The sequence below is a fragment of the Lepidochelys kempii genome, chromosome 17 (assembly GCF_965140265.1).
Source record: "Lepidochelys kempii isolate rLepKem1 chromosome 17, rLepKem1.hap2, whole genome shotgun sequence".
Taxonomy (NCBI): domain Eukaryota; kingdom Metazoa; phylum Chordata; order Testudines; family Cheloniidae; genus Lepidochelys; species Lepidochelys kempii.
Window position 1 is genome coordinate 5,885,829 of NC_133272.1, and position 22,369 is coordinate 5,908,197.

Here is a 22,369-nt window from a genome sequence, read left to right on the forward strand (position 1 = left end):
GTTGTCCAAAATGCATGTGTAGGTACTGCCTGGGTAAAAAAAAACCCCATGCATCCTATAAGTACTAGTAAGATTATATTAGTTTAAGGTACCTGCTAGTGCAATGTTCTTTCAGTGTTTCTAGCTTAATCTTTTTTTTTTTTTTAAATCACTTATTACTCATCCATAATATTTTCCTCCTGGTTAAAAGATTGGCACACAGTGTTTTAAACTCAAAATGTACATATACTAAAAAGTCTTGTTCCTCATTTTAAAGTTAAAGGGGTAATTAGAGGTAATAAATTAGAGGTAATAAATGTTTTATTTTAGAGACCTTTATATATTAAAATAAAATTTTGCAACACTTATTCTGTAATGTGGTTGGAACCCTCCCACATTGACCCTGCAGTAGGTGATCTCCAAAAGTGGGTGATTTTTATATTCTAAATGGTATTGTGTGAAACAGTAAACTCAAAGTGGTGAGTCAAGGATAAATTATGTGTGCGTATATATATATATATATAATTTAATACATCAGCCAGATTTGAAATAAAATCTAGAGCCGGACAATACAAATCATTACTGTTCACTAAATACCAAACATCAATATTATGTTGAGATATTTTCTAGTTTTAAAAGTTAGATTTAAGAAAACTAAATTTTTAAGCAAGGATAAAAACACTAGCTGCCCATTGCAAGTAGGTTGAACCTCTGAGTATATATATTTAGATGTGCCTCTGCACAAAGCACCACAGTGATCAATTCTAGATGAGAGAAGGGCATGCACCAGTCTCTTAGCATCAGATCTGAAGAGTTGGCTGATGCATGGCAATGCTCCTAAGATAATACTGGGAAAGCTAGTTATTGTAGACATGTTGAGCAGAAGGCAACTTAGGTACAAAGTGATATCTAGTTAGCTCTACTTCTGTGTAAATTTAATTGAGGAATTCTTTACTTTGTCCCTAGCTTTAAGTTTGTCAGATATTTCAGAAAGTTCTGGATCTGCCTCACTTATGTTACTCCTTTTGCCAGTAGAGCTCAGATTGTCACCTTTATGGTGGCAGTTCTTCTCCCTGAAGAAGATTTGTTTGTGGCCTTATGGGAGAGCATGCATGGCTGCAAAATAATTCTCAAGTGTACTATCGTGCAGGAAAGAAATTAGGCACTCCAGTTGTTATAATGAACTTGTCTGATGATAATGAAGGGCAGGTGCCAAAATCACAATTCTCACTTGGAACTGCAATTCGTATTTTGGAAAGATTAAACACTTAGTATTACTGACTGAGATTAAATAAATTTAACATAAAACAGATATTTAGATGCATATACCCCCTCTTCCAGACCTGTTGAATTTATACAGAAGAATACACACACACCATATAGTAATATAAAAGAGAAGTTAGTTTGCTTACAAAAATTCTGACTGCTATGGATTTGGATTAACAGATGCAAACTGTGGTTTGCTACCACAGTCTTCGTGGATCAATATACATAACCCCAAAACTAGAAAGGATGTTTTTAGCGTATTTTCATACTTTTCTTTTAATGCTTTTAAATTCTGCTGAGTTAATTTTAAATGATCAAAACACTGTCATCGCTAGTACCTACAGGTTCATAAAACATGTATGTATTACCTACAAAATGTATATGAAAATTGGAGTGCCAAGCAATGCTGATCTCTATAATACATTCATGACTTTAAGCAGTATTGTGTACGATAGAGGTTCTTAAGTAAGTGCATAGACAGTTGGGCCAAATTAAGCCTTAACCCATTGCCATAAATGTTTGAGCTTTGCTGGCTATGTTACTGCATTTTACATTAGCAGTTAGCATCCAAAAATCACAAGTCCTATTACCAAGAGGTTAAATAATACTTGGTCTGCAGAGAAATTGCCATCCTGCTTATGATGCAGATTCATTTTATGGTTGTAATCATTTAATCAGGCTTAAGTCCTTTTTTTCCTTTATTGACTGGGGCAGCGGGTGTCCTACTATGGCATTTGAGACCACTCATTCAATTGTTCCTAAACGGTGTATGACAAAGACAATCAGGAAAAATATAGTTTGTACTGATCCCAGAGATAAAAATCCTGGATTCTCTCCTCTTCTTAGTGTTTGCCATAAGTAATACATTGCGATGGCTTTCCTTTAGGCCAGTTTACATAAATCTTTGCGATCAGTTTGCATCAGAATTGGATTAAGGCACTGTTTTCTTTGGATACTGCTAATTTAAGAATTAGATTTTTTTTTTTTTAGGCAGGTAAATGCATTACTGCTTGAGTCAGAAGCTAATTTACTTTCTCGAATAGCTGATTTACATGATGTACTGAATCATGAAAACTTGAGTTTCATGCAGATCAGTCTCTGATATTTAGTCCGGTTGTTGGAGGGATATAGGAGGGGTGTGGGAATTATTCTATCCTCTGAAAGAGATTGATAATACATTCCACTCTCACATGGTTATTCTTATGTGTTATTTAAATATTTTGTGTGTCATTTAAAAACTCAGAGCTAAAATGAGAGCATGTTTTAAAGCAGTTAGGAGCTAGAATATGATGCTTTATATTATAAATTAATATGGCAGATATGTGTGTAAGTATATAGAAAATCTCTGATTGCTCAGATAGACAGCCTACATATTCTCATGTAGAGCCAGACTTTGCCACCCTTCTCTGTATTGAGTAGTACTTTATTATGCAATAACCCTACTCAGAGTTGTTTTGGCTACCAATACGTTTCTGGGTGAAATTAAAGGTACTGGTTTTAACCTTTAATGCCCTAACTTGTTTGGGCGTTGGTTACCTGAGAGGTCACCTTTTCCACCCCCTGTCATTTGACTTTGGGGAAGCCCTCAAACTGGAACTCTCTATAGTAAATGAGAGGATGCTCCTGGCAGGTTATTCTCCTGGACAGATCCTCTACTATGGAATTCATTTCTCTTCTTAGTCCAGCAGAGCCCAGATTTTTTTTTTACATGCAGGGAATGCTTCCTTGCTTGAAGGTATTGAGGGAAGCTCAAGGTTCACAAGTGGAGTTTAGGAATGTGGTCCTATGATATAGTTGGGTAGCTTTTCTGTATATTTTGTGGTAGAGTGTATAAATTGGAAAACTGATGAGCTAAAAAGTATTGGAAATTATAAAACTTTCTAAGTGTGTTTCAGATTTTAGGAGGTAATTTTAGCAGATAATCATAATAAATATAATAAAATAATAAAGATATAGGTCACAAAAGTATATTGTTATTTAACTATCTGGTGATAGAACAGAGACTTTAGACAATTAGAAATATGCTGAAGACAGAAGATACTAAAATTAATTCTGACTTCCTTTTTAAAAAAGGAAATGCAAGTGCTGGACATTTGTTAAGCAAATCCCTAAAGCATATCACCCAATGATTTTCACTGTCACCAAAAAATGTCACTGGTGCTTTATGGAAATACAGTTGCAAGTCAGGTTATTAGGTGGTTAATAAAAGGCCTCTTCAGGTTCAATTCTACAAACCCTTACGCTTGCACATAGATCCTACTTTCCTGAGTGATCCCATTAGTTTCACTAATGCTGTGTGCAAGCGTAAGGGTTGTAGGATTGGGTCCTTAGAGACCAATGTTTTAAACTGGCAGTTTGATGCTGGCTCATCTCCACTGCTAATATAACTTGTCTCTGATCAACCTGCTTTCTAAACATGTTTTATGATTTGTAATTTGATTAGCTAATGCTAGTGAACTGTATTATTAAAGAATATAAATAATGTGACTGAGAAGGCTGTGTCATCCCAAATACATGTTGTTTGATGCTTAAATAATTTTCATTACCTTTTTGTAATATGTTTGGAATTGTAATCTTATGGATCCAATCCTACAGTCTTTACTCAGGTAAAAGTCCCATTGTAAAGTATGTGGTATAATGCTAAATGTAATTTTCTCCATATCATTGGAGAAAATATAAGGTGCTACTTCAGGTAGTTAAGGATGAGAGGAAAAAGGTTTTCAAATAATATTTTCAGTCCACTTAAATAATGGAAGAAGTTTTAAATTGTAGTTCATATTATGTACTTAATCTGTTTATTCAAAAACAAGATCCCGTTTAGGATATTTATTTATTTATTTTGACTTTTTTTTTTCCCATTTGGCCCAATCCAGAGTTCTAGGCACATATTGCCTTAAATGCATTAGTTTAACAGTCTAAACCTACCTACCTTCATGTTATGGGAATAAAGATAATTAAGACTTGGAAGTATACTGGACTGCAATAAAAGAAAAATAAGATGTTTAGAAAAAGGAGACCACAGGACCAATTCTGTAGGATTGAAAATGCCTTCATACTGTTTAAGAATCAGGTTGCTACAGCAAAAATAAAAAGAGAAATGTTAAAGTACTACATAAAGCTATGGTACTTTCAGTGGTAGAGTTTGGCTCTAAAGAAGCAGGAAAATATGTTTCAGAGCCAAAAATGACTTATTTGGCTGTGACCAGGATTTCCTCTGCCTACCTCAGGGACCTGAAAATAGAGGTAGGAAAATTTGATTTTGGAGCCAAGTGTGACTTGTTTAGTTCAAGTCATAATTTACTGTTCTTTCTTTGGGGACCTGAAAATAAAGAAACTTGCTACAAAATGTTGATAATGGGCAACTCTGATAGTGGAAGCATTAACCTAACTTTCCCAGAGAGGATTTCTCGACTTCCACTTCCCAGATGCTTTTTTAAACGTTCTACAGTAGAGCATACTTTATAATTGTATAACAGTTAAGTGAGACCTTTACTCAGCCAAAATATGTAGGAAAAACATTCAAACCCTTTTATGTGAATAGATGTAAAAAGAAAATAAACTTGATAAGACTACATTTTCTGTGCATTGATATTATTCAAAAACTGGAAGAGGGTTTGCCTTTTAATGAGAATCTTTTACATATTTCCTTTAGTCAGCTGCTATGATTTGAATATAAACTATGAAGGGAAATCCCCTTCTTATTGTTTCCAGGAGTGTAATCTGTGAGCTATGATGGAACACATCATTTGAATTGCATTTTTCATTGCTATGTATTCAGTATTTTAATGGTGTAAAAAAAATCAGTTGTACAACTGGGGTTTCTTCACTTCTATGATGAAGAATCAACAAATCAAAACTGGTGACTGAAATTTCCAGTTAACAAACAACAACTTTTCTTAATATTTAAACTTATTTCCATCCGTGTCTCCACATTTTTAGCTTATAGTTTTTTCCCTATTGTTCCTTGTACAGGGAAAGAGAAATCTACACTAGTTAAATGGTGACTGAAATACATCTTTATTCTGAATGAAAATGAAGCTTCTGTTCTACATGACACTATTGGTTCATTTTTCTTGCACTAGTGTAGACTATTTACCACTTAATGGAAGCAGTTATGGTCCTCATTTACCTATGAGTTTCACACATGAGTCAATTAAAAAAATCAGTTAATAAAAAGCAGATACTGTGAGTCAGGCAAATACTAATGTTAAATAGCTAAGTCCTAGAATTAGGAAATTTTCATTTTTAATCCATCATGTTTTGGGAAAAGTAAATAGTCATTTTAAAATACAGGCGAATTGATACATAGTTAAAATTTGGGGGGAAATTTTGTTGCAAAGATTTTTGGCATTATTTGAATACTATACAATGAAATTTAAAGCTTCTCTTTAAAAAGAAACTGAACATTTTATTATTGCTCTACAGTTTTGATAGTTCGAAGCAGTTTGAATGTTTCTGAACAATTTTGCTTTAAAAGGGAAATTATCAACTTGAAAATTATGTTACTGACTTAAAATAGTATATCTACTATAATTACAATAAACACCTTATGTTCAGTATAACTGAAAAAAACCCTGCAAAAATTACTTTTTTTGCTTACACTAAGTGCTATCAAATGCAAAAGTGTGGTCAGTTTCATTGTTTCATCTGTACAGTCAGTTTCTCCCTTGCTGAAAAGGGGCTACCACTAACGGGATCATAAAAAACTCTGATAAAAATTTTAAAGGGAAAACAAACATGAGATACTATTCAAAGGGTGCTCTTACAGAAGCTGGTTTTAAAAAAAATATTAAGTCATCTGATCTAAAGAAAGGGCAGTGAATAAGGATATGAGTGCTATCCATCTAGAAACTTATATGCCCCCCTCATTTCCATCACCATAAGAGAATATTTAGTAATAAATTGAATAAAATACTTTCTTAAAATAGTAAAGATTGTGATGAATAGATTTGATTGTTTGTAGAGGATTGCAATGTACAACATTATATCAGTAAGCCCCCAAATTTACAGTAACAGTGATCGGGGGACATATTTTGAAATTTTAAGAGGGATGTGTTCAAATTATGAGTATTAAGTTACTAATGATGTGTGCGTTACGTTTTCAAGGTGATTGGCATTGTGATTGTCTTGCAACCAGGTACCATAAATTATTTCAGCTTGTTATTGTAAAGTATAGTAACGATGGCAGTGGTTACTGAGGACTGTGGTATGCAAAAATCTCATCTTGTTAAGGTGGTTGGGAGGATATTTCCCTTGTTTTCAATTTTTTTCTCTTTGGAGGAAAAGAAGTTAAGGTTTAGCCCACCAGATGTAGAATACCAGATGTATACAAAATTTTAGCTTTGGCATGTGAGCCACTTTTTGTGGAGAATGTAGCCAAAAAGGAGAGTTGAAACTAAATTCAGAGTACTTTTTGGTTTTGTCTCTAAAATTTTAAAAGCCATTCAACAAGTGTAAGCTGTGCTTGCTGACAATTTTGCATATTACCCTGAAGCAGAAAGAAATTTTAAAGAGAGACTATACACCATTTTCCTTAAAGAATTTTTTTTGTAAATACTGAAAAATAACTCCTCTCCCACCATTATTCCCAGTGCTAAATGTGCTGCAAAACGTTTTTATGTAAATTAAAAAATTATAGTAGAGTCTGGATTTTTGGTAACTATCTGCAAAATTTTGTAAAATACAGAATTCCTCTGGTTTAGAAAGATAACATTTGAATTCAGATTATCAGACAAGGCTAGTGAATGGCATTTCTCTTCTGTTGGTGCAACAGTAATGTCAATATGTTGGCACAGATTAAGAAAGTCATTCCTAAATATATTCCTTAGTTAAGCCTTTGGATAAATAATAGAGCAAATCAAAACTTTCCTTTTACCTTTAAATGTTTACTTTTCTGATCCATGAAAAATTCCAAAGTGATATTCTTGTGTTTATCTTGTCCTTAGCAAGTAGTGTTGACCTTTACGTTTTTACTTTACTGTCAAAGAATGTTGAAGGATTTAAAAGTGAAGCTATCACCTTGGGGATTTGTAAGGATGACTGACACTTACCACTTCACCTTAGACGCAGTGGCACTGAGCGTATGCAGCAGCGTTGTACCTCAAGGGAACCTGTTTGATTTTTTTCACTTCTGCTTCACTGGAAATGGATTGAATTTTCTCTTCAGAGGAGAGTTTTGGTTGTATTAGATTTTAATCAAGTCACTTGTTCACAGTCCCTCCAAGCCTACAAGACTGAGATGAGTAGATGGGCCTGGGGTGAATGTGCTAGATGATTTGTCAAACCGTAAAACTTCAAGATCTCTGAGATGCCACATGCTGTAGTTGACAATACTAAAAGTGTTCAGTGGCTATAACATTATATAACCCTTTCCTCCAGTCTTTGTCACTGGGATTAAGAGTGAGAATACTTGGGAATTAATGAAGTGCTTCAAGTGAAAAGGTACTTTGTGGATCAAAAAATAAGAGAAATATGTGTCTTCACATGTAGTTAATACTGCTCTGGCACAGAAAGATGCATAGAGAAATGATAAGATGCAGGATGATAACAGTTGTCTACAGGTGCTCCCTCATATTTCGAGTTTTGAATTATGGGGTTAATCTATCAAATTGCCTCAGTGGTTATTTTCTCTGCAGCCTCTCTTCCCTGTTGTGACTATCTCATTCTATTTCCATTCTGCCAATTTCCTTGATTTTTGACTAGCTTTGATTCCATCTCCATTACAGGAGACATTGGCCCCCAAGTACTACTCTGTTCAAATCCCATGAACTCCAGAGCCCAGTCATTTTTGAGTTGTACTGTGTGGAAGAAGCAGTCTTCAAAATGCAAGAGATTTGAATGACGTGGTGCTGTGTTCTGGAGCTGCAGATATAACCACAGAGATGAGAACTGTCCCTTTCTTCTTGATTACTGTTACAGAAAGAAAACTTAAAATGTGTGTGTTGGAGAGGTTGAGATTTGCATGGTGGGGACTGGGAGGTCCCTGACGTTCTGAGTGGCAGTCAAAAAAAGGGAGTTGCTTACTTCAAATATTTTGGAGTTCAGATAGCTTTGCACTATTTGTGCTGTCTTTTATTTCACATTCATGCCCATACATTAAGGTGGGTAATTTTTGTGGGCCTTTTAAACCTTTAAAAATAAATTAGATTTAAAAACTGCTAGTGTCAACTTGTGAAATATTTATGCTCTTGTAGTAAGATTAGTTTATAGCCTCAGTAAGCTTCAGCCACTAGAAGCGATATGATTGCACACAGTTGAGCCAGTCTGATTTATCCAGCCCAAAGCAATGCTACAGAATATTGTGGGTGGCGACAGAGAGAGACACAGCACAGCATTCTATAGATAACCAAGCAATACAAAGACCTGATCGTATCGAAAGATAATATTGATCCTTAGCATATCTTTTAACGCTATATGCATATGAAGATATTTTTTAAACAGAAAAATGTGGCAACTGTGTGTGAAAGTGAAGTAGAATGATCTATATTAAGTAATCTGGATTTTATCTGTAGAACTCTGCAAGGTGTTCATTGGTATGATTATAAAATAAGCTTTTCTACAGCATACACAGAAACTGGTTTGACAGGTTACTGGTGATAGGCATTTGCATATTTGAAACCTTTGTTTGCCCATGAAATGACTGCACCAGTTTGAAAGTAGTGTCCTACTGTTATTATCTCAGTCTTATGGGTTAATACATTGAGATTGTGTGTTTAGATACAGCTTTTAGTGAGCCTACTGAGGAGTGAAACGTGTTCTGTGAAGTACCCTGGTCTTTACATGTTCACTATTTAGTCTTAAATCTCACAGATGTTGTTACTTCTTTTGAAGGAAAAAAATGTTAAATGCTACACTGTTTAATGCTACTTCTATTTAAAAAATTTTCAAACAAAAAAGAAAAAAAGGGATATGATGTCTTTCACTTTCCTACATTTTCAAATTTTTATGGTTACTTGGCACTCATCAAGAGGGTGACTAGACGGCAAGCATGTTCTGAACAAGTATGAAGAAAGACTAACTGGACATATGAGATTTTAAGAAGATAGATTTAAGACCATATTTTTTTTAAATATTCTTTTTGTTTTTTAAATCTGCGGTGGATGGATGTAGGGGTGGGAGTATGTATGTGTGTACCCATATAAACGCACAAATATATTGGTAGAGTATCAATATTTGTTTAGCCTTATCCAAACTGGAATCATCCTATCTCTAGCCTCTTTAGCTGTGATTCTCACAGCACCACCAAGTGGTAGTATAAAGAAGGCGGTAGGTTTCTGGTCAAGGTTTTCATCAGTGCTGCCTTCCGTGTTTACATTTGTGTCATTACAATGCTGAGCTGTTGTCTTGTCTTCAGTGTTCCTTCTGTTGTGTATCAGTTTGTAATTTAAAAGGGAAGATAGAGAACAGTTGGAAAAAATAGTTTCTGAAGTGCTGTTATAGCTAAGAGTGAGCCTGACTTTTTAACTTTTGGCAGAGACCCAGTTCTGATTTTTTTCCATTTTAGCAAAATATAGCACTGCAGTTGGTTAAATAAAATACTGCCTCTACAAATCTTGAAAATATGCCAGATAAAATAAAATACAATCATACTGATTTTGTCTATTGAAGTTACTCAACATACAAGACCTTGTACTTTAGTTTAGCCATTGAAATTTATATTGTGATATTTATACTGATACATGTGTTTATGGTATGCTGATATTGAACAGTAAACACTCCTAATGCACATTCTCTCTCTTCCAGTTTGGTTTTGCTATAAACTGTTTAGGTCTAAGGCCCTATCCTTGGCTGAAGATAAAACCATTTTGCATGAGTGTCTGGTGGACAATGTGTTTATTTTTACTGAAGAAAAGTTTTCTTAATAGTTTTAATCAGTAGTTTTAACAGATTAGTTCTTCTTATTATTTATGGGTTGAACTCTGTCCTAAAAAGCTTATCATGAGTGAATAAGACAGCGTAATATTTCTCATATATATTGTTTATGTGACGGTATCTTAAACTTCTAGTGTCATATGCACTTATATTCACCCCAGTTTTATATGAAACTGCCGTAAAGGGAACCTTTTTTTATTTACTGAACATTAAACTGAAAGTACATAATTTAAAGGATAAAATGTTGCTGTGGCTAGATCATCTCACTGTTGTTTTTCTCCAGAAGCTATTAATTCATAATAAGCTGCTATTTGCATGCCCTAATGTTATATATTAAAATGTTTTGGGGTTTGTTAAATTAAATAAATGTGCTGCTCTCTGACACAGTGCAAGTTAAGGCACTATACAGATTTCTGCATGTAACTCTGTAAATAAACCTCCACTCTGACCTGCCACCCCCTAGCTACTCTCCTAAGCATCACCTCAGCACATGGCCAATAATGTAGTAGTTTAATGCTTTTTTCACCATGGGCTATCCAGGCTATTATTTCTTGTATCACCTGAATCAAAGATGAATCCAGGTCTTCACTGGTGAAGCATTGTCATTTCACCTAAACCATTCCCCATCACCCTTCAACACCATCCCCAAAAGAGCTTGTCTAATAAAATGCTTTTTAACTTTCTATATGATTAGCCTTCTGCTTTAGGAAAGCCTTGTAAAATACATTTGAATTATAATATAAACTGCCTCAAAATCTCTCCAAATCACAGTAAGCAAAGTTTGTTTATGTAATTTAGTTTTTGTTGAAACTCAGGGTATTTCCCAGTTAAACTTTCCATAATGGGGAGAAAGTCTGTCTAATTAAGCATTAAAAGAAAGAGTAGTTAACAGGTATAATATTGTTAGACTTCAGCTAATGTGACTGTGACCATGACCTCCCAGATAGATCAAAGACTAATCTTTGTGACAGCTGCAAGATGGCAGAGCTTGCCATAGGCCTTCTGCTGCTGCTTGCTGAAACTATTTGTCTGTAAAGCATGCCTGATAGCTAAGAGTATATTTTTAAGGATGAACAGGTAAAAGTAAAAGGCTGTCTTTTGACATTTTAACTAATCCCTTCTAGCCTGTGGTTTACTGAACATTTAGGATATTTGCTAGCAGGAGAGACTGGCTTTTTCACATATGCATCATGTCATTTTGAATTGGGTGTTGATTTGATGCCTGATAATGCAGAGTTATACAATGAAATAGATTCTGATTGGATTAAAATGACATGCACTGGCCTTTTACCTTTACTAGACTTATTATGAATCCTTAACCCTCAGCAATCTAAATAGTCACTTCATGCTGAAACCTGATCTTTAGAGTGAGAGAAACAGAGTCCTTTTTTTTTGTCATCCATTATTCATATAATGGAGAGGTTAATATCTCTTCCATTAATATATAGACCTCAGTATTTGTTATCTGATGTGACAATGTTTTTGCTAACTCTATTTATATGAATATACCTCTGTGTGTAGTTGTGACACTGCCTGCAATAATCGTAATTGGTGTAAAACAGAATGACAAGTTATTCTAATATTGCTTTACTAAGACTTTCAAAGTAGCAAGAAACTATAGAAATGTTAAATGTGTTAATGTTGACAAAAGGCTTTGTGAAGAAATCCTATTGAGAAATTTATCATGAGATGCAGAGAACTATGAAATACTTTCAGAAGAACTTTGTGACTACTTCATATTTTAAAATATTGTTAGCTTTACCCCCTTCTTAGATTTTCCTAAATTTTATTCTTCACCTCAAATCCTTTAAAAGTACTGTCTTTGGTTATTCTAACTGCAGTTACATGTATGGTAATACAGAGATATGTGTAATTACAGTTTAAAGTTTTTTGTGAAGAATTATATTAATGTTTACAAACTATTTAGGGGGAAAAGATTTCTGTGTGCTTCAAAAATAACAAAAGGAAACCTTATGCACCAGTCAATAAATTCTGAGTGACTGGAACAAATATTAAATCTGTGAAATCAAACTGAATTTACTTTCTGGCTGTAAAGATTGAATTTGTAAATTTGACAGGCTGTTTCAAAGGGCATAAGTACACAAAATAAAATTTCTTACCCAAATTCAAGTTGAAAGTTACCTGTCAGATGTGGTTAGAAGTCTGCTGTTTTCTCTCCTGAAGCGTGTCCTTTCAGATGTCAGTTTAAAAAGGTTAATACTGTGCAAAAGAGCAGTGAAAAGAACCTTTCTTGTGTAGTTTTGTCTTTTTTTAAACCAATACATTTTGAAAATATATATTGGAGCTGGATATATTTTCCAAATAAGAGATCATTCTTCACATTCTCAGAATGGACCTTTAACAAGCACTATCCCCTTGTTTGAAATGGGACGGCAAGGGGTTTCTCTTGCAACTGATATCAGCACTGCTCCTTGACTAGCGAGGATAGGTTCCATTTACCTGGAGAAGCTGGCTTCTTCCTCCAGGAGGCATACCAGTCCTTACTGACCCTGGCCCTGGAGACCCTAGCCCTCTTCTCTAGCTGGCAACATACTAAACAGCTGCTCCAGCAGTCCAGGGTTTATGTAAAAAAATGCCTTTGAATTCAGGTTATAGAGCAGAAATTTATTATTTATTTCATTTACTTTCTCCTTTTCTTTTTTAAAAAAACATCTTAGTGCTTCAGAAGTGTTCCCTCCTTTGCCCACACCCCAAATATTACATTTGCTTTCCATTTATGCTGTGGTGTTTTAGACTTATTGGTCCCAGAATATTAGAGAGACAAGGGACTGAGGTAGTATCTTTTATTGGACCAACTTCTGTTGGTGAGAGAGACAAGCATTCGAGCTTAGGTAGAGTTCTTCTTCAAGTCAGTTCTCTCAAAAGCTTGTCTCTCTCTCCAACAGAAGTTGGTCCAGTAAAAGATATTGCCTCACCCACCTTGTCCCTTTAATACCCTGAGACTGACACCGTTACAACTACACTACATGCCGTTTCTTTTCTGCAGTTCTGCCAGGTGTTGAGGGAATTACTCCCAATATTAAACCATTGCACATGTCTGTCAGTTCTATACTCCTTGACAGAAACTAGCTGTGTTTGATACAAGTAGGTGTGTTCCAGTAGCCTGGTAAGTTTGGATGGTATGTGGTTTTAGCAGCTGGAGTACTCTGCTGCCTGCTGTAAGGAATGAAATGCAGATGGTGTTGTATAGCATGGTCGGAGTCATAGTGCCTTTCAGTCTTAGACTACTACTTGAAAATGATGGAAATGACCAAATTTAGTGATTATGCATCCTTTGCCAACAGGCCACTGAGGTCTGGATAAACATATGATCACTGTACTGTGAGTGATAAGCTATTACTGAGTGAACCACATATTACGTATGAATAAAATGAGCAGAGTGAAGAACATGAATTATATCTGAAAAACAGAAACATTATTTAGAATTTTATTAGAGAACAATCAGTCAAGTAAGTTTTGGATATTGTAGTGTTTTAGATCATTCATAGTTAAGTAGATACAATTTCTATTTGTGGACATAAAAGCTCAGAGTGATTACACAAATCCTTTGCAAAGTTCAACTGAAACAATGTTCAGTATTGTAAACTTTATGTAGACTATATACAAATTCTTACTGCCTTTTATTAGAACTGTTGATAAACTAATCTGTAATTTCTCAAAGACTGGAAAATAGGGTCCTAAACTCAAACTGTATTTTTTAGAAATTACAGCATCAACACTTACTGCACAACTGAAATATATAAACACTGATGAGTCTATATAGTAAAACACATGTCCAAAATTATCTCCACTTTGCACATTCCAAAAAATTGTGATAAAACTTTCAATTATGGATTTTATGATATTTTTGCAAAATGAGAGCTAGAAGCTTAGCATTACAATATTATTTTGATTATATTTAGTGAATGGTGATTCTTATGCAAATGACACTAATGTTAGCTATTACCAGGCACACAGCTCTGCCTTTAGTCTGAGACAGCGCTAGTCTAATCTTAAGCAAAGAATGTTCATTATCCTTAATTGCTTAGTAGTGGTGTGATGTGAACAAATGGGGTCTGAGACGGGACCACCAAACTCATTTTCACTTGTGGTTTAAGCAGGGCTTGGATGAAGTTTCCTCTGGAAAAGAAGAGATTTTTTTTAACATGGTGTTCTACCTAACAGCCTCCTCCCTCACTCTTTCATACCCAATTGATTGATTAACCAATTTGTTCTGTTTTTCATTTTATTATATAATTTTGCAAAAAGAAATATTTTAAAATAATATTTTGACTTTATTTTTAGGTTGAGTTAAAGAGGAAATACAATGACCAGCACTCAAAGACAAGAGGCCTTTTACCAGGTAGCCAATGGTATGAAATTCAAGCTTATAGAGCTCTCAACCAGGCACTGGGCAGGTGAGAGGAACTGAATATTATTTAAATATTTTCATTTTTAAACTCCTTTCTCGAGTATGATCAATCCCTCATTCTTAGGACTGGAGGTATTTTTGCATGCCATCTTCATGTTATCCTTGGAATTGTTTAAAATACAGATATTCAGATTTCTGCTTTCTTCAGATAGGCATCAGTAAAATCTAACTGTAAGGGGTTGCCATAAACACTTCAAGCAAATACTAATTAGGAAACTGTGTTGCCCTTTTAAACCCAGGAACTCTTTCATATTTTATAGAGCAATTAGGGCCATGGAAGTATCAAATGCAAAGATTTCCGACTGATGCTTAAGTCAGTGGGTATCTTTCATTTCAAAGTAAATAACTCTGTGACCCATAATTCCTGCCTTGTAAATATTTCTGCCCTCAGTAATCTATGGACCAAATGTCTTGTAACAACTAACACGGGTAAAACTGGACTGACATCTTGCAAATCAGGTGGCAAGATATTTGGCAAGCTGATGTTTGTGCTGAACAAGGGTTGGGGAGTGAAAACATAACCAAGCTGTTGTCTTCAGTACTGTTTTAAAGAGATTGCTGTCACTGAGACTTTCTGAAAGGGTAGTGTTTGTTGCAAGTAAATGAGGTCAAATTTGAGGGGAGGTCTGCACTTGCAGTGGCATGTAGAATACAGACACTAAACCCCCAGCTAGAATGGGTAGAAATAGCAGTGTAGACAGTGAGGCACTGCTTCAGCGAGTGGAGACCTGCTAGGGTATATTGGCCTTCTACGTGCCCAAGCACCACATCCGCACTGCTGTTTTTAGCAGTAGAGTGTCCTGCTGCCAGAACCTTTCTGGGACTGCAGTGAAAGACTTCAGCAGCTGGGAAAGGCTATGGTGGTGGGAGGAGGGGGAGTGGGGAGGCAGCAGGGAAAGGCTCCAACAGTGGAAGCTGGCAGAGCCTTTCCCCACTGGGGGGAGTCTTTCCTGCAGAGGGGAACGGCTCCAGCAGCAGGACACGACACTGCCAAAATTAGCAGTGTAGATGCGGAGCCACAGCTTGGGTGAATAGAGAGCCTGTATAGTATTGTACTCCCATACATACCCCCACCCTTCAGACATGTCTTTACTCTTCTTGCCTGGGCTATGCCTCACGGGCTATGCTGATGTTTATACTCATGCTGTGGGGCTCTGCAGGTATGTACTCTCTACGCCACTGAGAGAAGTGTGCAGTGCAGAAGTACCCTAAATTTGACTTAATACAGCACGTGAGGGATATGTATAATGGGTGGGAAAGGGATTGGGGGAATATGATGGAGAATAGTAAAAGATCATGATATATATCTAACAATGAGTATGTATCTTGTTAATTTCCTTTTGGGGAGTGAGTAATTTAAAAATAAAAAATGTTAGTTACAGGAGGGTGCAAGAATGGTGATCAGAAATGGAAGACTTCCTGAAGGAAGTGAGTTTGAGGAAGAGAGTTTGGTTGTGTAGTATACAGGACATGTTGTCTGTCTAGAAATTTTTCATTTAAAATATGTTGCTAATGAAAGGTCTTCATTGTATGACTGACCATTTAAATGGAAAAAGAAAAGGAGTACTTGTGGCACCTTAGAGACTAACAAATTTATTTGAGCATAGGCCGATGAAGTGAGCTGTAGCTCACGAAAGCTAATGCTCAACTAATTTGGTTAGTCTCTAAGGTGCCACAAGTACTCCTTTTCTTTTTGCGGATACAGACTAGCACTGCTGCTACTCTGAAACCTGTCATTTAAGTGGATGCACTTTTAACCTGAGCTGAAAGGGAAAGACAGACTCCCCTACTGGTGTATTTGGAAAAGGCTCAGTTGCATGCAAGGGAGAATAATTCTGGTTTATATTCTAATTTGACCCAGATTTTATTATATTGAGCCTTGGAAAAGAAAAGCCAGTATATTTCCGTGCATTTATAAAAAGAGAATATAAATCAAAATATAGTATATGCTGACAGTCCTAGAAAGTGGTTGCTGCAGATAGGCAAGCTTCTTTCTGTAAAAGCGTCCTGTAGGGATTGAAGTGAGCAGAAGGATGTTAGTTTTGAATCTGGCACTTTTCTGTTAATTTAGTGCTGTTACCGTATGAAGTAACATAAGTCCATGAAATGTAATAACAACCTTTGGGAATATACCAGATGGTGTGCATGACCAGGTGACAACTGTGCGATGAACTTCTTGCAGTGCTGCTTTACTAAAAGTGTGGGATATGTTTCTAGTGGGTATAATTCATTTAAATGGCAAGTTAAAACAGCACTTATTAAAGCAGTAAAAAATGAAAAGCTTGGAAAGAATCTTTTGCCTTGAATTGTTTTGTTAGTTTTTTCTTTCATGGGAGGCTTTAAAGATGTTCAAGAAAAATTTCTTTGCTGAGCTAGTTATGTTGCTGGGAATTAGAAGATCTGGATTCTAATCTCATCTCTAGACACAGTGATGTTGTGTATCCAATCAGACTTCTTTTTGCCTTAGTTTTCCTTAATTTGTAAAATGAGGATAATAATGCTTAGGTATCTCTCATGGGATTGTGTGCTCCAGTTCATTTATTTTTGTATAGTTCTATGAAAACCCTTGTCTGAAAGACACTGTAGAAGGTCAATGTATTATAAAAATAATTGATTCATATAAAGTGGCCCTTCAGGATTGTTACAGAAAGCCACTCTTTAACAAACTTTTAATTACAAAGTCAACACCATCATTACCTTGAATCTTGATTTTTTCTTTGTATAGAACCTTACTTTATTAAAGCCTAGCCAGAAAATACTAAAACAGTTGCATCGTTTTATAAATCTTTGTACAACCACACTCAGTGCATTCCCAGATCTTGCTCCTACACTCTTCTCTACTCTCCTTTCAGTATTTATCCTATCTTTCTCACAACAGTAGATTGCCAAACAAATAACATGTCTGTTGTAATTATTAGACATCCAGCGCTCAGTTTATGAAATAACGTGTGACCTCCTAGTTTGTGTCATCAAATGGTCACTCTTGTAATTCTGTGAATTGTGTGAAAAAGCAGTTTCAGTGCTTAACTGTCTTCTGATATAGTTTTTACATTCCTTCTCTCGCAGATATCTGTTTTGCTGGAGCTCAAGAAAGCACATCTGACACATCTTTGCATCTTTTGTGCTTCCAACAGTATGCAAAAGAGAAATAGTTTTCAGTTTTAGATGCAATTTTATTTAATTATAATTCTCTTTCATTGTTCTCCTGTAGGTGTATTCGTCACAAAAAGGATTGGGGTGCTCTTATGTTAGTTGATGACCGCTTCAGGAGTAACCCTAATAAATACATAACTGGTAAGATACTCAGATTCTCCTGGGAAAGATCCTAGTATTAGGATATTGTGTTGGGAAATCTAGGCTTCAAGAGGTGATTTCCCAAAGAACTCTGTTATGTGGGGGAGGCTATAACAAAATATATCCATTATACTCGTTGGTTCTGTTGTTGTGCAGCTAGAATTCTGAGCAACTCTAAAACCCTGCTCCTGGGTGTCAACAGGCTTAAAATGCACTGAAACACACAAAGTAGCCATTCTGTTATTTTAATTTAATTCCCATTCAGAACATGCTAGTAGTAAGATTTGTTGAAGAAACTTCAATTTACAGAATTTAACTGACATTTTTAAAATAAAATTTATAACATATATAAGAACTATTAGCCATTGTATGGTAAATATAAAAATAAAGGTACTGACTTTCATTCACTTTCATTCATTTGTATGAGTAGTTTTGCACCCATAGTGAACTGCAGGGGCTAATGTTAGCAGTTAGAGGTTTAACCAGGTGGTTTGTAGACATGAATAGCTAGAGGCACCACCATTCCTTTCATAGCATCATTGGACATTTGTTTGTGCTGTCATGATCAGTACAGTTTCTTCATGTTTAGTAAAATTAATGCAGCTAAAACAAAAATAAGGCTTACATGACACTAGTCAAGGCGAAATTTCTTAGGAATAGATCGCATAGCTTTGTTGCCCCTTCTCCATTTATAAACAAGCACAGTAAAAGGATAATGTAAAGGAGATAATGCTCATGTCCAGTCAACAGGTGGAGCTCACATTCTGCCATATAAGCAGTTTTCTGACATGTTGTTTGGTATTAGGCAAATGCTTAGATAACTGAAGAGAGGAAACAAAAGGGAGAAAGCAGAGTATTGTAATTTACACACTCTCACTAAAAGAGTTTGTGAATATGGTAAGAGTATTTTTTTGAAAGAATAAAAGCTACTATACCTTTTCTAATATAGAGTATTTTTAAGGGATTAAAAGATGTATTTTTAATGTTTATGAAAATTAATTTTCTCAATCTTCAGTTTTCCAGATTCATCAAAACATTTGTCTGTCTAAGATTTCTGATATACAATAATTATAAAAATTAATATTGGTTCATGTGCGTATGATATTTTTGGAAGTATTAAGTGATTGTGATTCTTTCAGAAAAAATCTGACACACATTGTTTTCTAATCTGCAAAACATGCAAACTATTTAAATACTGCTAGATTTTGTCATGCAGTGAAACAACTGTAATAAACATACAGTCTATACATAAATTCCTCTTGTAATCATTCATGATCTTTAAATTAATAGCACAGGAAGGAAAGCAAGAGAAACATTACACAGATTTCAAAGGACAACAGTAGTAACATTTTGGAAGGCTGCAGCATTGCTGCTGTCCTTAACAGTAGATACCAGTTTAAATTTAATTTAGGTGAAAAATGAGAAGATGGGGTAAAGAATTTTTTAAACCAAATGATAACACCATCTGTACTCTAGTTTTTGAAAAATATTCATAGAAAGCTATAAACAAATCATGCCTTCAATCCTGTAAACAATCTCATGCTTAACTTTACTCACAGGAGTAGTTCCACTGAACTATTTCCATGAGCAAAGCTAAAGCTGTCTATTTCCATGAGCGAAGCTAAAGGTGTAAATATTTGCAGGACCAGGTTCCAATTTAGTAACTTGAAATAGCTACTGTATATAATCTAGATAAAGTAAGTTTGGTTGTAGTGTACCAATTTTTTTTCATTAGGATTATCCAAATGGATTCGTCAACAAATCCAGCACCATGAGAACTTTAGTACTGCACTCGATTCGTTGGATGCATTTGCTAAAAAAAATCAAGTGGGCGCCAGTTCTTCCACCCAGTGTAATAGTGAATCTCTGCTCATACATTCAAGTTCAAAAGATCTGTCACCAACTTCGTCATATGAGGCATCTATTCATCTATCACCAGATGTTCCTGTTGAAAGTAAGGTGCAGAATTTGGTCCTGGAAGCTCATTCACCCACAGCAATCAACACAGTTAATTCTACAGCATCCAGTCAATCAAGTAACAGCATGGCAACAAAGAAAAGTATGCTTATTTCCCATGTTAAAACTTCATTAACCGTTCTCCTAACTGATATTTTTGCGTAGCCTGTAAAATCGTGCATCTTTTTTTGAAAGAGACAGACGTTTTAAAAAAAAAAATTATGAAGTGTTGTGCTGTAAAATGGCCACCTCTCACAAATGTATATAAGCTTTGTTCAGGAGATTACACGATTAGTTGTCATCCCATCTGGTTGTCTTACAACTAGCAACTTTGATAAGTTTATAGTGCAATTTCAAAAATCTTTAACTCTGACATTATTTTGGTTCTGTAATGAAAAATATGAAGATAATCTGAAGATAATTTACAGTACGTTTACATCTACTAATACTGGCATTGTACAAAAAAATAGTTGAATTCACACATATTGTGTCATTTTTTAAATTTTACTTACTCGCATCTTACTTGGAGTTGAGTCTGAGCTACAACCGTGGCTCCAGATTGTTTCCAAAATTTAGAGAATTATACTTCACATGTACTCCCTACCTCTAATAGTTTGGCTAAATCAATACTATGCATGCAAATATCATCAACATTCTGAGAAGTGTGAATCTAAATCTGAATTTAGTGGCTCAAGCTCATCTCTAGTCCTAACCATTTATGACAGATAAGAGAATTTGCACATAGAGAACACAATAACTTAAAGTGAAAAATACTGACTGTGACCCTTATCCTACAAGCTCAATCACACACTTTAACTTTATGCATGTGAGTTGTCCCACTTAAGTCAATGCATAATTATTTGATGGTCTGACCATTTATACAGGATTTCATTTCACACAATAACAACAATTCTGTAAACTTAATAAAATGTGCTAAGTGTATTGTAAAATAAGGACAAAAACTAAATCAATTACTATTGTATACTTTTGTGATTTTCACAGATGGTCAGAATTTTGGTGTAGAAAATCATTCTCACCAAACAGTGTGGAGAGAAAAACAGATGGATTCCAAACCAAAAAGTCCTGCCATCAAAAAAGAAAGACAGAAAAGGAATAGTTGGACTAACGCTGATCTTATGAAACAATACTTCAGCAATAAGCCAGTGACTTCAACACCTCTGCCTGTGAATGAAAAGAAATCCATCTCCAAAGCCATGTGCAAACAAAAAAGGAGTACTATTGAATCTAGTCAGCCTGTTGTTAATGGATGCCAGTGCCAGTCGTCATTGCTAACGGAACATACACCGAGTGGACCGGCATTACAACTGGAAACAACTAGTTCCTCAATAAAAAAGGATGAGGCTGCAGCTACTGAAGAACATCCTGCTGAACAGCAACTCTGCACTAGTGGAGTCATAGATCAGTGCATTGAGTTATCTCCAGTAAGAGGAAAAATTGAACTTTCAACATTAAATGTAGCCATAGAAGCAGAAGCTGAGGATGACAGTATCTATTTTACACCTGAACTTTATGATGATACAGAATCAGAGGAACAGCAAATTGAACCATTAATTCAGACTTGTAATAATACTGTGAATCAGAATGAACATGGAGCTTGCATTGTAGCTGAAGATCTTTTTGAAATCAGTACTTCAAAAGCAGTAAGCTCAACTAAAGAAATAAAAAGTAATGATAACATGAACACAGAGTTAGCTATAATAGTGCAAAATGACAAGATTAAGGGTAATACAGTTAGTGATGCTGAAAGTATTACCAGAGTAGGAGAAGTGGAACAGAAAATATATCAGGAAATGGACACCAGAAAAAAGAAAAGTAAACTTTCCAGATCACGGAACAAAGGTGTGTCTTCCTTCTCATTGAGCAATACTAGTCCATAGCTACCATGTTTTACAGGAAATTTGGAAATTAACTTAATTATGAATCACTTATATTTCTGGTAGGCTTTTTTATGGACTACGTAACCTCCCTAGTAGAGAAATGGTGGAATTGTACTTTCATTTTATCTCTGTTATCAGATTTGATTTTTTTTTATTTTGCATATGCAAATAATACTGCTCTGCTGTTTTCTTCAGACTTCATTAAGATTCTTCTTCACAATGTATGGCTGAAGAGCCAAACAAGACCCAGGGAATCATAAATTGTAGACTCAATAGTACTGTACCTGAAACTATAGGGTGAGGACAAGGTTGATCAGTTGTCGATTTGAATTCATCTGGTGTTGAGCACTAGCAAGCAATTGCTGTTTAGCCCCCAATAAAAATAAAACTTGAGGCAGATACAATTCTGTGCATTTATGTTAGATTTAAAAAAATTAATATACAGAATAGGCACATTCCTTGAGCACCAGGTAATTTACAAGAGATTCCCAAATTAGCGGAGCCATTTTCCATTCCTTCAAGTCTTTCCTCACAAAAAGAACATATCTGCAGATGAGTAGTATTGAGAAGACAGCTTGAAAGTTGATGGTAGTAATAACATCATTACATATACTTCCTTTGTTTCATGTGTAAATAGAAAGTTGAAGTAAGCTAATATCACTGACATCTCTTC

General features: G+C 35.2%; 1 protein-coding gene across 1 annotated transcript in view; it reads left to right on the top strand.

Moving 5' to 3' along the window:
• The window catches only part of BRIP1 (BRCA1 interacting DNA helicase 1), a 134,837-nt gene that overhangs the window by 103,527 nt on the left and 8,941 nt on the right, over positions 1-22,369 (top strand). Inside the window, exons 18-21 of the mRNA XM_073315419.1 lie at positions 14,422-14,534; positions 17,760-17,842; positions 19,578-19,901; positions 20,801-21,658. Coding sequence (XP_073171520.1) covers positions 14,422-14,534; positions 17,760-17,842; positions 19,578-19,901; positions 20,801-21,658 — 1,378 coding nt within the window. The remainder of the gene's footprint in view (positions 1-14,421; positions 14,535-17,759; positions 17,843-19,577; positions 19,902-20,800; positions 21,659-22,369) is intronic.